Source organism: Ranitomeya imitator, chromosome 8, assembly GCF_032444005.1.
Source record: "Ranitomeya imitator isolate aRanImi1 chromosome 8, aRanImi1.pri, whole genome shotgun sequence".
Lineage (NCBI taxonomy): Eukaryota > Metazoa > Chordata > Amphibia > Anura > Dendrobatidae > Ranitomeya > Ranitomeya imitator.
Genome location: NC_091289.1, coordinates 144,886,428 through 144,900,973, shown reverse-complemented (window position 1 = coordinate 144,900,973; position 14,546 = coordinate 144,886,428). Strand labels below are relative to the sequence as shown.

At 43.7% G+C, this 14,546-nt stretch overlaps 1 protein-coding gene across 1 annotated transcript in view; it reads right to left on the bottom strand.

Moving 5' to 3' along the window:
* Window positions 1–14,546, bottom strand: part of LOC138648036 (calcium-activated chloride channel regulator 1-like) — a 71,193-nt gene that overhangs the window by 19,119 nt on the left and 37,528 nt on the right. The window contains exons 10-13 of the mRNA XM_069737506.1: window positions 7,604–7,825; window positions 6,642–6,912; window positions 5,760–5,924; window positions 3,669–3,905 (exon numbers count right to left, since the gene is read on the bottom strand). Coding sequence (XP_069593607.1) covers window positions 3,669–3,905; window positions 5,760–5,924; window positions 6,642–6,912; window positions 7,604–7,825 — 895 coding nt within the window. The remainder of the gene's footprint in view (window positions 1–3,668; window positions 3,906–5,759; window positions 5,925–6,641; window positions 6,913–7,603; window positions 7,826–14,546) is intronic.

Sequence of the window (14,546 nt, the reverse complement as noted above, 5' to 3'; positions counted from 1 at the left end):
GGGTCTGACTGGTGGAGTTGGCTGCGGCGTTGTTCAAAGCAAATTCCACCCATGATAGCAAGGATGCCCAGTCATCCTGCCTGGCAGAGACAAAATGTCGCAGGTATGTGACCAGAGTCTGGTTGGCCCTCTCTACCAACCCATTCGTCTCGGGATGGTATGCAGAAGAGAGATTCAGCTCAATGCTGAGTAAACGACAGAGCTCTCTCCAGAACCGAGACGCAAACTGGGGACCCCGGTCACTGACAATTTTGTCAGGCATGCCATGAAAACGGAAAACATGTTTAATGAACAACGCCGCTAAGGCCCGTGCAGAAGGTAACCATGGAAGAGGCACCAAGTGCACCATTTTAGAAAAATGGTCGGTGACTACCCAGATAACAGTGCAGCTATGATACTTGGGTAAGCCCACCAGGAAGTCCATCCTGACCATCTCCCAGGGCCTGCCGGCCACCAGTAGGGGGTAAAGTAGCCCAGCAGGCCATTGCCAAAGAGACCAATTCTTGGGCACAGGAGACACACGCCCGAATATAGTCCACAACATCATGGGCCATATGCGGCCACCAGTATGTCCTCGCCAGAAGTTAAGATGTCCTTTTGGTCCCAAAATGTCCTCCCACCCTGGATGAGTGAGCCCAAGAGAGAAACTCCGGTTGCAAATTGGATGGAACAAAAGTCTTGCCTGGGGGCACAGACGCTAGCAAAACCGGAGCCACAGTTCTCAGGCTCTCTGAAGGGACAATAGGCCGAGGTTTCTCATCCTCTGATGACACTAAGGAGCGAGAGAGAGCATCAGCATGAGTGCTCTTCTCCCCGGAGAGAAAATGGAGGGTAAAGTAGAACCGGGAGAAGAACAGGGACAATCTGGCCTGGCGAGAGTTTAGCCACTGGGCGGTTTGCAAATACACCAAATTTTTGTGGTCGGTGAAAACTTGGAAGGGATAGCGAGCCCCCTCCAGGAGGTGTCTCCACTCAGAAAAGGCCAACTTCATGGCTAGCAACTCCCTGTACCCGATGGAATAATCCCTCTCCACCGGTGTGAAGGTCTTGGAGAAGAAGAAGCAATGATGTTTCTGACCTTGAGCATCCTTCTGGAAGAGGACTGCTACAGCACTGACGGAAGAGGCATCCACCTCAATGATAAATGGTTTGTCAATATCGGGGGCGGTGTAAAATGGGAGCATCAGCGAAGTGTGGCTTGATAGAGAAGAAGGCCTTGGAGACCTCCTCCGACCACAATTTGGGATTAGCTCCCTTCTTGGTGAGGGCAACCAGGGGAGCTACCAAAGTTGGGAAGTGGAAATGAACTGGTGATAATAGTTGATGAACCCCATAAAGCGCTGCACTGCTTTGAGAGAATGGGGTTCCTGCCAGTCCATCACAGCCTGTAGCTTGGCAGGATCCATAGCCAATCCTTCGGCAGAGATGATATAGCCCAGGAAAGGCATAGACTCCTGCTCAAACACACACTTCTCCAACTTGGCATATAGGAAGTGCAGCCAGGAGCTCGATTTGTATAGCGCACTGGCTCACGAAACCCCTACATGACTTGCTATCACCAGAGTATTTATCTGGCAGCGGGAGGCAAGATATGGTCGGAACAGGGGTGGCAGTAGACAAACTTGCCGCAGCCACGCTAGCAGCCTGAACAGCTTCTGCGGTAACATCCACAGCTGAGGTTGTGCGTCCGAGAGCCACCAACCTGCCCTCCAGCTGCTGGATGTACCGCTACAGTCGCTGACCCTGGCGCTAGTGTAATGTTAGGGTTAGCAGAACGCACCAAATTATAAAGAGGTAGATATGAGGTGCGTTCGTAGCCCGGGGTCCACTGTGCAGAGATGGTACCTGCTGCTCAGTAACGGCGGATGGACGCTTACTCACACATGGGTTTAGACCTCACCCAATGTGAAAGGGAGTGATCTCTGTTGCTTCACAGAGTCACCTAAATAAATGCTGCGCACTGTTAACAGTCACAGGGTGCAGCTGAAGACACTAGTGGGATCCCTGAGATTCACCCCCACTAAGTTGGTGCCTGCTCCCACTCTGACCCTCGGTGGCTTTTGAGGCCGCGCCTGATGACGTCCCGAGTCAGCAGCTGAGACCAAGCAGGAGTTCCCATCTTACACTGACCGATTGTCAGGATAAAGGATTACTGCATAGATCGTGCTCTGGTGTGAGATAGCACTGTTAGGCGCTAGGTAGCTCCTCCATTCGCGAGCAGTCAACAACTCTAGGAAGGGGAAGGATTCAGAGCTTTCATCCATCGACAGGCATACATCCACACACACACACACATGAAAATAGGTTTACACTAGCGCATGGCCGAACCTTTTATAGTAGTAGTGCTCCAGGATCTTCCTGATGGTCCAATAGGAGTCGCAAAAGGACCTGAGCATGTGACCCCCGACCTCCAATGGGAGGTCGTCCCATGGGCATGCTCAGTATGGGAAAAGCAGGACTTAGACCCTGAAACGTCTGCTCGCTGCTGATCAATGCTGGCTAAAAAGGCAGAGCCTGGAAAGGCTGCAGTATTCAAGCGCCCAGCATCAGCTTGAGCCAGGTGCTGGGACCGACATCTCCGTTGAGCAGGCTCCACTGTGGCTAGAAAAGAATGGGAGACCGCAGCGGACATGGTTCGAAATTCCCCCCTGTTCAGCGGTGGGAACTGGACTCCTAACACCCCTTAAGGGTAAGTAAAAAAAGGTTTTCTTAAAAGTCTAAAAAATTGCAAATCATACAAAATTTTGGATCACCCTCTTAAAAATAGAGATAGAAAAAAAAACATATTTGCTATTCCCACTTCTGTAAAAGTCTAATCCATCAAAATCTAAAACTAGTTAATGGAACAATAAATGTTGCAAAGAGGAAAAAAATCAACAATCCAGAATTGCTGTTTCTTTTTGTCACCACCCTGTCTTGAAAAAAGCCATAAAAAGTAACCAAAACGTCAGTGTATCCCAAAATGGTGTGAATAAAGACATCAGCTAGACATGCAAAAATCAAGCCTTCATAAAGGGTCATGGATCGAAATTATTATTATTATTATTATTATTATTTTAGAGTCCTGAACTTTATGCCAAGAAAATATAAAAACAACTATACAACAGACAACACTGAATGCCATAGAAACAAAGCCTCCCAAAAATGGCAAAACTGCATTTTTTTCTCCGTTTCACCTCACTTTGATTTGTATTTCCATATTTCAGTACATTATATGGTAAAATAAATTGTGTCTTTCAAAATGACAACTTGTCTTGCAGAATATAAACAAGCCATAAAATGACTATGGTGATGAAAAAATACACAAATTATGTATTTTGGAAGAAGGGGAGGAAAAAAAACAAAAGAGTAAAAATGAAAAATCACCTGGTGATTGGGGAATTAGGGTGTAAATGAGGGTCACAGTGATGGAGCCTTCAGTATTTCATGGCATAATATAGCAATACTGCATGCAATTTTATCATCAATATATTAGAAGGGATAAGCACTAAAAAACCTTCCACAAGTTTCATTGTTGCTCACACATGCTTTTCATTTCATTTTGCTTAGTAATGGCATTGGCGACTATGAAAAGACATTAAACAGTAGACCTTTATTGTAAGTCATTGTGAAGTTTTACAGGATTTGACCCAGTTTACTTATCGTACATAGTTCCCATTCAAACATACCTTTGCCCTGGTCCAGATCCTCGCCACTTGCTGTCCAAAACAAGAAGACTGAGTTTCCTTGCGCACTTGCTTCTAAATCAATTATTTTACAAGGTTTATGGATGATAGGCAGTGGAGAAGTTGACATATTATTTACTAAGAAAGAACCTCCTGAAGCAGTTCTACCAATGCGGCCAACGGTAATACGTAGATCATCTTCAGTAAGTGCTGATCTTGAAGGATTCATAGATTCTCCTCCTACAAAAATGTATGACAAAATAATTAAACCATGAGTATGTTAATGAGACTGTTTGCTAGATTTACATGGTCCAGAAATATCCACCAATATATGTTAAAAGTAAAAGTTAAACAATACCACGCATCCATTAGATAAAAGTATAAAAAATATATATTTTATGCATTTATGGTGTTGAGAATTTACTTTTTATTAGAGGGTCATTCCAAAATACAAGTTGTGTCTGTAGCCCTGAAATCTAAGATAGTCTCCTATATCCTATTTTTTTTAATATTCCAAGTGGTCATTTTCAGCAGGCAGCCAAACTGGCACCTCTTCCAACATCTCAAGGGATGTTGTATGATGGCCTACAACAAACTGTGTAACACATAGACAGATGGATGTCACGAGTGTGTTTATGTCATCCTGGAAGGCTTTATCTTCCTTGCCAGTGAAAGATCTATTTCCTGGTTCCCTGGAGTTGCTGTGCTGAGTTGGAGATCATTTGTTGCTGCTGGAGATTGTTGTATGCTGTTTTGGGATGTATGTTTTTCTCTTTGTCCTATTCCTATTTGGTTGTTGCAATCCTCCGCTTCCCAATATATACCTCTCTGCCTTTGGTGAGTGTTTTTGTATGTAAGTGGCTTTTTCTGTTATTCCTGTTTGTCTTATGTGTTAATACACTAGCATTTCTGTCCCGGGCCTACTGGTGGAGGGGGAGGGGACAGCTTACAAAATAACAGAAGAATAGTGAGGCACGAGGCCCAGACCTCCTCACCTTCAGAGGTACCTTTGGGAACAGAGATAGTTAGGGCCCCAGTCCGAGGGACAGTGAAGGATCCAGGGAATTGTAGCGGTAAGAAAAGGAATGTGACATCATGACCGGCTAGCACCAGGAGTATGACCAAAATTTACATTCAGAATTTTGCCCAGAACGACCTTTAAATAAATTACTAATAAACTCCAGTTTAGAACCATAATATTTTTTGAGCACACAATGGGATAATAATAGGGAGAAGCATAACTATAATAGATGCAGGGGTTGCAATCACATCGGGGCCCAGGAGCCTAGGTTGGAGATTTTGCATTAGGGCCCACAAGCGTCAAGTTACGCCACTGGGGGAAGGACTCAGGAACATGGGAGTATTGTGTCTCAGTTTTGCACAGAGCCACAGAGACATAGTAGAGAACCCAAGGCGGTATATGGGCATTACCGTACCTCCAAATGCTTCGTTATTTTGTATGGAAAAAAGTCATGACTTTCTTCATAAGTTGCCGTATTATGGAGTTTTTTTTCTTTCAAAGTACTGAGAGAGGAGAATATCTACCAAAATACAACACTAGATAAGGCAGGATGCAGCAGCAAGAGGAGTCATGGTACGGAGCTGTAGGTCAGTCCATGTGCCCCAGACATTCTCCTGAACGTATACTCAAGTTCCTTTTTTTCGGTGTAGTTTTAGGTTTCTGCATTTAGTGCAGGTAAGCATGTGATATCCCTTATTTGAGATGGATATTACATTTAAAAAGCTCCGCACTAGTTGTGTGTCCATGTTTGGGACCCGGTCCTGCTCAGCCCTATTCAAACATGACATCACTACTATGACACAGGGTAAGGTTTTAATACTAGAGGTTAGGACCATCCTGACCTTGGGTACACCTTGACGTTGGTGGGATGTTGGAGGGATAGCTGTCACGCTTTTTTTTATCAAAAACTTTACTAAGTGTCCAATGTTATTTATATGCACTATTGCTTTTTACTTATTTACTTACAGCAGGATGTATGTTTGTTTTGTTTCTGTCTTGGGTTTTGACTCTGTAATGTGTATAGGGCCTAAGAAAATAAGTTACAAGAAAATTGTACACCTAAAATTCCATACCGTTTTCTATATATCCAGGAATATAAAGAGCATGATTTGTCGGCAGCACAAGTGTGGTCTCTGTCTCTTTACTTTCTACATGTACTTTTAAGTTGTACCTTCCATTTTGAGAGAAAGAAGTGAAGTATCTTGAATAGACGCCATCATTCTTAAAGACATCAGCGCCTAATGAAATAGAGGCATGATTATATGTATTATATTCTTTACATACTTTATGCTTTTAAAGGGTTTCTCTGGTTAAAAACAAGATTTCACTTTTTCCACTGGCAAAGTCATTACTTGCTGAGGTGCAACTTCTGGGTCTCGCACTCATCATCAGAACTGGGAACTTTTATACCCATTACTTAATGGGGTAGGAGGTTGGACGCCTGCTCCATTCATTCTTTATGGGCCTGCTAGAAAAAAATGGGCACAGAGCTATGGGATGAATGAAGCAATGGTCAAGCATGCGCATTGCCACCCCATTCTAATAGGGGATACGTTTCCCATTCTGAAATTCCAGCAGTCGGACCCCAATCGATCTATCATGTAGATAACCTGTGACAACTTGTTTTTCACCAAACAAACCTTTTAAGATTTTTTTTTTTTATAAAAATTATTCTGCTTCATTTATGAATGTTGTTTCAAGGTAATGTTTTTCAGAAAGATGTAAAGCAGGGGTGTCAAACTGCATTCCTCGAGGGCTGCAAACGGGTCATGTTTTCAGGATTTCCTTGTACTGCACAGGTGATAATTTAATCACCTACACAAATAATGAGTTGGTGATTAAATTATCACCTGTGCAGTACAAGGAAATCCTGAAAACATGACCTGTTTGCAGCCCTCGAGGAATGCAGTTTGACACCCCTGATGTAAAGCGCTTCTTAAAAGTTAGAAAGTTACCTGCTCCATTGTCTAGAAGTTCTAAGGCCGTGGGATTTCCACTTTCTGCTTCAACAATTGCTGTTACCCGTAAGTTTGTCAGAGTCAGCAGACCCTGGTGCACTGACGCATAGATAATCATAGGATCGGGATAATCATTTGTGTCTTTGTTCATATGGACTTTTACAGTAATTGGAGGCACATTTTCAGCTGCAGCCTTAGATGTCGCTGTTATACCTACTAACTGCTTTGTTTTAAGGTTATTACAAAGGGCGTAATTCCAGGCACCAGTCTAAAGAAACAAAACAGATATTGAGTATGATCATATGAAAAAGAACAAAGTGCATACATTTTTAGAAAGTGAATGTCCACGTTTATACACTTTGTCATGTTTAGCTCAATCTGTAATGTTTTTTAAAGTAATTTTTTTTTAAATGTAGCCAAACTGCAGGCATCGAATGTGAATAAATATAACAGTGCCATGACTGACTATTTAATATTGAAGGAAATTTGTCACCAGGGCTATTTAATCTGAGAGCAGCATAATATAGAGGCAGAGGGACTGATTCAGGGATATGTCACTTATTAGTCTCTGTTCTGTAGTTTTAATACATTCACTGTTTTATCAGCAGGAGATTATCACTGCAGGACTAGATGTCACGTGCCAGGCAGTCCAGCTAATCTGTATAACTTCAACTCCACCACTGATTGTACACAGGAAGCTGCCAATGTACATAGTCAGCAAGCTGCCAATCATTGGTGTGGGTGGGGTTATACACAACTCAGCATTTATAACACTACTACATCTACATCAGAGAAAATAGGGATTTTGTAAAAACTGCACCAAGTAGTCCAGTAAGTGATATATTGCAGCAATCAGGTTCTCTGACCCTATATTATGCTGCTCTCAGATTATATAGTAAGAAACAGCTGAGAGATTCCCTTTAAATGATGCCATTCTGATAATTATTAGTATGTATTACCTCTGCTTTTAACAGAATTTGAAGTTCAGATGAATTAGAATTTGTATTATTGTTGAACTGAGCCTCATGGTAGTTAGTTCCCTTGGGATCCTTCAGACGGATGTTGGGTACAGCAAACTGCCAGTTTACTAGGAAGAATGTGGACGTGCCAACTGTGCGGTCAATAAAAACGGTGCCGTTCAAACAACCTTCTGGTTCTAGATTGGCACTCTTACTTTCCAGCTGTTACAAAACAAGAGAAGTAAAGCAGGAGACATATCAAAATGTGTTATGTCATTAATTTTATAGAGTGAAGTTACAAATTAACAGGTTTAATCTGGATGAAAACAATCCAATTTAAAACCATGCATGAATATGATACTAGACAGTTACTTGATACCTGTCCATTTTCGGGCCAGGCTACTTCATTAACTCCTTCAGCTCCCAAGTCTGTGTTTTCATCTTAATGATCTGGCCAAATTTCACATTTCTAACCAGTGTCACTTTATATGGTACTAACTCTGGAACATTTCAACGGATCCCAGTGATTCTGAGAATGTTTTTTCATGACATATTGTAATTCATGATAGTGGTAAAATGTCTTCGATATGGCTTGCGTTTCTTAGTAAAAAAAAAACAACAAAACCCTGAAATTTGGCAAAATTTTTGCAATTTTTGCAATTTTTTATCTTTATGCCCTTAAATCAGAGAGTTATGTCACACAAAATAGTTAATAAATAATATTTCTTACATGTCTACTTTACATCAGCACAATTTTTGATGCATCATTTTGTTGCGTTAGGAAGTTATATGGGTTAAAAGTTGACCAGCGATTTCTCATTTTGTTCAACAAAATGTTCAAAGCCATTTTTTTTAGGGACCACATCACATTTGAAGTGACTTTGAGGGGTCTATATGACAGAAAATGTTTGAGTGCACAGCATGGCTTGGAAGGGAAGAAGCACCATTTGACTTTTTTAATGCAAAATTTGCTGGAATAATAAGCGGACGCCATTTCGCCTCTGGAGTTCTCCTGACCTGCCTAAACAGTGTCAACACCCCACAAATGACACCATTTTGGAATCTAGACTCTTCAGAGAACTTATCTAGATGTGCAGTGAGCACCTTGAATCCCCAGGTGCTTCTCAGAAGTTTATAACATTGAGCTGTGAGAATAAAAAAAATCTAATTTTTCCCACAAAAACGTTTATTAACCTAAAATTTTGTTTTTTCACAAAGGTAACAGGAGAACAAGGGTAATTGCAGCATACATTTTTTTCTGCAAAAGTACACCGATACCCAATATGTGGAGTAAAACTACTGTCTGGGCGCACAGCAGGGCTTGGAACGAAGGAGCTCAATTTGACTTTTTGCTGGAATAATTCGCGGTTGTCATGTCACGTTTGGAGAGACCCTAATTGTTGTGAATTCTGTGGCTGAGTTCACTTCTGTGGTCACAAGTGGTATTGCAGTCTCTGGGCTTCCTCCCTCAGGTGTTTTGGTGAGCTCGTTGGCTGCCTTGCTATTTAGCTCCACCTGAGTCTGTCTTCCTTGCTCCTTGTCAATGTTCCAGTGTTGGATCTGAGCTACTGCATCTTTCCTTGGGCCTGCTGCTCTGCTAGATAAGTGCTTCTAGTTTGTTTTCTGTTTTTTCTGTCCAGCTTGCTATTAACTTTTGCTGGAAGCTCTGAGAAGCAAAGGAGTGCACCGCCGTGCTGTTAGTTCGGCACGGTGGGTCTTTTTGCCCCTTTGCGTGGTTTTCGTTTTAGGGTTTTTTGTAGACTGCATAGTTCTCTTTGCTATCCTCGCTCTGTCTAGAATATCGGGCCTCACTTTGCTGAATCTATTTCATTCCTACGTTTGTCTTTTCATCTTGCTAACAGTCATTATATGTGGGGGACTGCCTATTCCTTTGGGGTATTTCTCTGAGGTAAGTCAGGCTTGTATTTCTATCTTCAGGCTAGTCAGCTCCTCAGGCAGTGCCGAGTTGCATAGGTAGTTATAGGCGCAATCCACTGCTGCTTATAGTTGTGTGAGGATAGATCAGGTACTGCAGTCTACAGAGATTCCACGTCTCAGAGCTTGTCCTATTGTTTTTGGTTATTGCCAGATCTCTGTATGTGCGCTGATTACTGCACGCTGTGTTGCCTGATTGCCAGCCATAACAGTACAAGGAGCCACACCAATGATTCCCAATAGAGGGAAAAAAGAAATCCTGACATCATTTTTTTTTCTTAGCGCTGTCTTCAATCTTTTTTTTCCCCTAGACATTAGAGTGCTTCAGGACACAGCTGTGGACATGGATATTCAGGCTCTGTGCTCCTCAATGGATAATCTCGTTGTAAATGTACAAAAGATTCAAGATACTATTGATCAGAAATCGATGCTAGAACCAAGAATTCCGATTCCTGATTTGTTTTTTGGTGACAGAACTAAGTTCCTGAGCTTCAGAAATAATTGTAAGCTATTTTTGGCCTTGAAACCTCATTCTTCTGGTAATCCTATTCAACAGGTTTTGATTATTATTTCTTTTTTGCGCGGCGACCCACAGGACTGGGCGTTTTCTCTTGCGCCAGGAGACCCTGCATTGAGTAGTGTCGATGCGTTTTTCCTGGCGCTCGGATTGCTTTACGATGAGCCTAATTCAGTGGATCAGGCTGAGAAAAATCTGCTGGCTTTATGCCAGGGTCAGGATGATATAGAAGTATATTGTCAGAAATTTAGAAAGTGGTCAGTACTCACTCTGTGGAATGAATCTGCACTAGCGGCTTTGTTCAGAAAGGGTCTCTCTGAAGCTCTTAAGGATGTAATGGTGGGATTTCCTATGCCTGCTGGTTTGAATGAGTCCATGTCCTTGGCCATTCAGATCGGTCGTCGCTTGCGCGAGCGTAAATCTGTGCACCATCTGGCGGTATTGTCTGAGAGTAAACCTGAGCCTATGCAGTGCGACAGGACTATGACTAAAGTAGAACGGCAAGAACACAGACGTCTGAACAGACTGTGTTTCTATTGTGGTGATTCTACTCATGCTATTTCTAATTGTCCTAAACGCACTAGGCGGTTCGATAGCTCTGCCGTTATTGGTACTGTACAGTCCAAATTCCTTTTGTCCATTACCTTAATGTGCTCTTTGTCATCGTATTCTGTCATGGCGTTTGTGGATTCAGGCGCTGCCCTGAATCTGATGGATTTGGATTATGCTAAACGTTGTGGATTTTTCTTGGAGCCTTTGCGGTGTCCTATTCCGTTGAGAGGAATTGATGCTACACCTTTGGCCAAGAATAAGCCTCAGTACTGGGCCCAGCTGACCATGTGCATGGCTCCTGCACATCAGGAAGTTATTCGCTTTCTGGTACTGCATAATTTGCATGATGTGGTCGTGTTGGGGTTGCCATGGCTACAAACCCATAATCCAGTATTGGATTGGAACTCTATGTCGGTAACCAGCTGGGGTTGTCAGGGAGTACATGGTGATGTTCCATTTTTGTCTATTTCGTCATCCATTCCTTCTGACATCCCAGAGTTCTTGTCGGACTTTCAGGATGTATTTGAAGAGTCCAAGTCTGATGCCCTACCTCCGCATAGGAATTGTGATTGTGCTATCGATTTGATTCCTGGTAGTAAATTCCCTAAGGGTCGTTTATTTAATTTGTCCGTACCTGAACACACCGCTATGCGCAGTTATGTGAAGGAGTCCCTGGAGAAGGGACATATTCGCCCATCGTCGTCACCATTGGGAGCAGGGTTCTTTTTTGTAGCCAAGAAGGATGGTTCGCTAAGACCGTGTATTGATTACCGCCTTCTTAATAAGATCACTGTTAAGTTTCAGTATCCCTTGCCATTGATTTCTGACTTGTTTGCTCGGATTAAGGGGGCTAGTTGGTTCACCAAGATAGATCTTCGTGGTGCGTATAATCTGGTGAGAATCAGGCAAGGAGATGAATGGAAAACGGCATTTAATACGCCCGAGGGTCATTTTGAGTATCTGGTGATGCCGTTCGGACTTGCCAATGCTCCATCTGTTTTTCAGTCTTTTATGCATGACATTTTCCGTGAGTATCTGGATAAATTCTTGATTGTTTACTTGGATGACATTTTGATCTTCTCAGATGATTGGGAGTCTCATGTGAAGCAAGTCAGAATGGTTTTTCAGGTACTGCGTGCTAATTCCTTGTTCGTGAAGGGATCAAAGTGTCTCTTCGGTGTGCAGAAAGTTTCATTTTTGGGGTTCATCTTTTCCCCTTCTACTATCGAGATGGATCCGGTTAAGGTTCAGGCCATCCAGGATTGGACTCAGCCGACATCTCTAAAAAGTCTGCAGAAATTCCTGGGCTTTGCTAATTTTTATCGTCGCTTCATCTGTAATTTTTCTAGCATTGCCAGACCATTGACCGATTTGACCAAGAAGGGTGCTGATTTGGTTAATTGGTCTTCTGCTGCCGTGGAAGCTTTTCAGGAGTTGAAGCGTCGTTTTTGCTGTGCCCCTGTGTTGTGTCAACCTGATGTTTCTCTTCCGTTCCAGGTCGAGGTTGATGCTTCTGAGATTGGTGCAGGGGCGGTTTTGTCACAGAGAGGTTCTGGTTGCTCAGTGTTCAAACCATGTGCTTTCTTTTCCAGGAAATTTTCTGCTGCTGAGCGTAATTATGATGTGGGCAACCGAGAGTTGCTGGCCATGAAGTGGGCATTTGAGGAGTGGCGTCATTGGCTTGAGGGTGCTAAGCATCGCGTGGTGGTTTTGACTGATCATAAGAACCTTACTTATCTTGAGTCTGCCAAGCGCTTGAATCCTAGACAGGCCCGTTGGTCGTTATTTTTTGCTCGTTTTGATTTTGTGGTTTCATACCTTCCGGGCTCTAAAAATGTGAAGGCGCATGCTCTGTCTAGGAGTTTTGTGCCCGACTCTCCGGGGTTATCTGAGCCGGCGAGTATCCTCAAGGAAGGAGTCATTGTGTCTGCCATCTCCCCTGATTTGCAGAGAGTGTTGCAGAAATTTCAGGCTAATAAACCTGATCGTTGTCCGGCCGAGAAACTGTTCGTCCCTGATAGGTGGACTAGTAAAGTTATCTCTGAACTTCATTGTTCGGTGCTGGCCGGTCATCCAGGAATCTTTGGTACCAGGGAGTTGGTTGCTAGATCCTTCTGGTGGCCATCTCTGTCACGGGATGTGCGTGCTTTTGTGCAGTCCTGTGGAATTTGTGCTAGGGCTAAGCCCTGCTGTTCACGTGCCAGTGGGTTGCTTTTGCCCTTGCCGGTCCCGAAGAGGCCTTGGACACATATTTCGATGGATTTCATTTCTGACCTTCCCGTTTCTCAAAAAATGTCGGTCATTTGGGTGGTCTGTGATCGCTTTTCTAAAATGGTCCATCTGGTGCCCTTGGTTAAATTGCCTTCCTCCTCTGATTTGGTGCCTTTGTTCTTCCAGCATGTGGTTCGTTTACATGGCATTCCTGAGAATATTGTTTCTGACAGAGGTTCCCAGTTTGTCTCGAGGTTCTGGCGAGCCTTTTGTGGTAGGATGGGCATTGACCTATCTTTCTCCTCGGCCTTCCATCCTCAGACTAATGGCCAGACCGAACGAACCAATCAGACCTTGGAAACATATCTGAGATGTTTTGTTTCCGCTGACCAGGATGATTGGGTGTCATTTTTGCCGTTGGCTGAGTTCGCCCTTAATAATCGGGCCAGCTCGGCTACCTTGGTCTCTCCATTTTTCTGCAATTCTGGGTTCCATCCTCGTTTCTCTTCAGGACAGGTTGAGTCTTCGGACTGTCCTGGTGTGGATTCTGTGGTGGACAAGTTGCAGCAGATCTGGACTCAGGTGGTGGACAATTTGACCTTGTCCCAGGAGAAGGCTCAGCTTTTCGCTAATCGCAGACGCCGTGTGGGACCCCGACTTCGTGTTGGGGATCTGGTTTGGTTATCTTCTCGTCATATTCCTATGAAGGTTTCCTCTCCTAAATTTAAACCTCGTTTTATTGGTCCGTATAGGATTTCTGAGATTCTCAATCCGGTGTCTTTTCGTCTGACCCTCCCAGACTCCTTTTCCATACATAATGTATTCCATAGGTCGTTGTTGAGGAGATACGTGGCACCTATGGTTCCATCTGTGGAGCCTCCTGCCCCTGTTTTGGTGGAGGGGGAATTGGAGTATATTGTGGAGAAGATTTTGGATTCTCGTGTCTCTAGACGGAAACTCCAGTATCTGGTCAAATGGAAGGGTTATGCTCAGGAAGATAATTCCTGGGTTTTTGCCTCTGATGTCCATGCCCCAGATCTTGTTCGTGCCTTTCATGTGGCTCATCCTGGTCGGCCTGGGGGTTCTGGTGAGGGTTCGGTGACCCCTCCTCAAGGGGGGGGTACTGTTGTGAATTCTGTGGCTGAGTTCACTTCTGTGGTCACAAGTGGTATTGCAGTCTCTGGGCTTCCTCCCTCAGGTGTTTTGGTGAGCTCGTTGGCTGCCTTGCTATTTAGCTCCACCTGAGTCTGTCTTCCTTGCTCCTTGTCAATGTTCCAGTGTTGGATCTGAGCTACTGCATCTTTCCTTGGGCCTGCTGCTCTGCTAGATAAGTGCTTCTAGTTTGTTTTCTGTTTTTTCTGTCCAGCTTGCTATTAACTTTTGCTGGAAGCTCTGAGAAGCAAAGGAGTGCACCGCCGTGCTGTTAGTTCGGCACGGTGGGTCTTTTTGCCCCTTTGCGTGGTTTTCGTTTTAGGGTTTTTTGTAGACTGCATAGTTCTCTTTGCTATCCTCGCTCTGTCTAGAATATCGGGCCTCACTTTGCTGAATCTATTTCATTCCTACGTTTGTCTTTTCATCTTGCTAACAGTCATTATATGTGGGGGACTGCCTATTCCTTTGGGGTATTTCTCTGAGGTAAGTCAGGCTTGTATTTCTATCTTCAGGCTAGTCAGCTCCTCAGGCAGTGCCGAGTTGCATAGGTAGTTATAGGCGCAATCCACTGCTGCT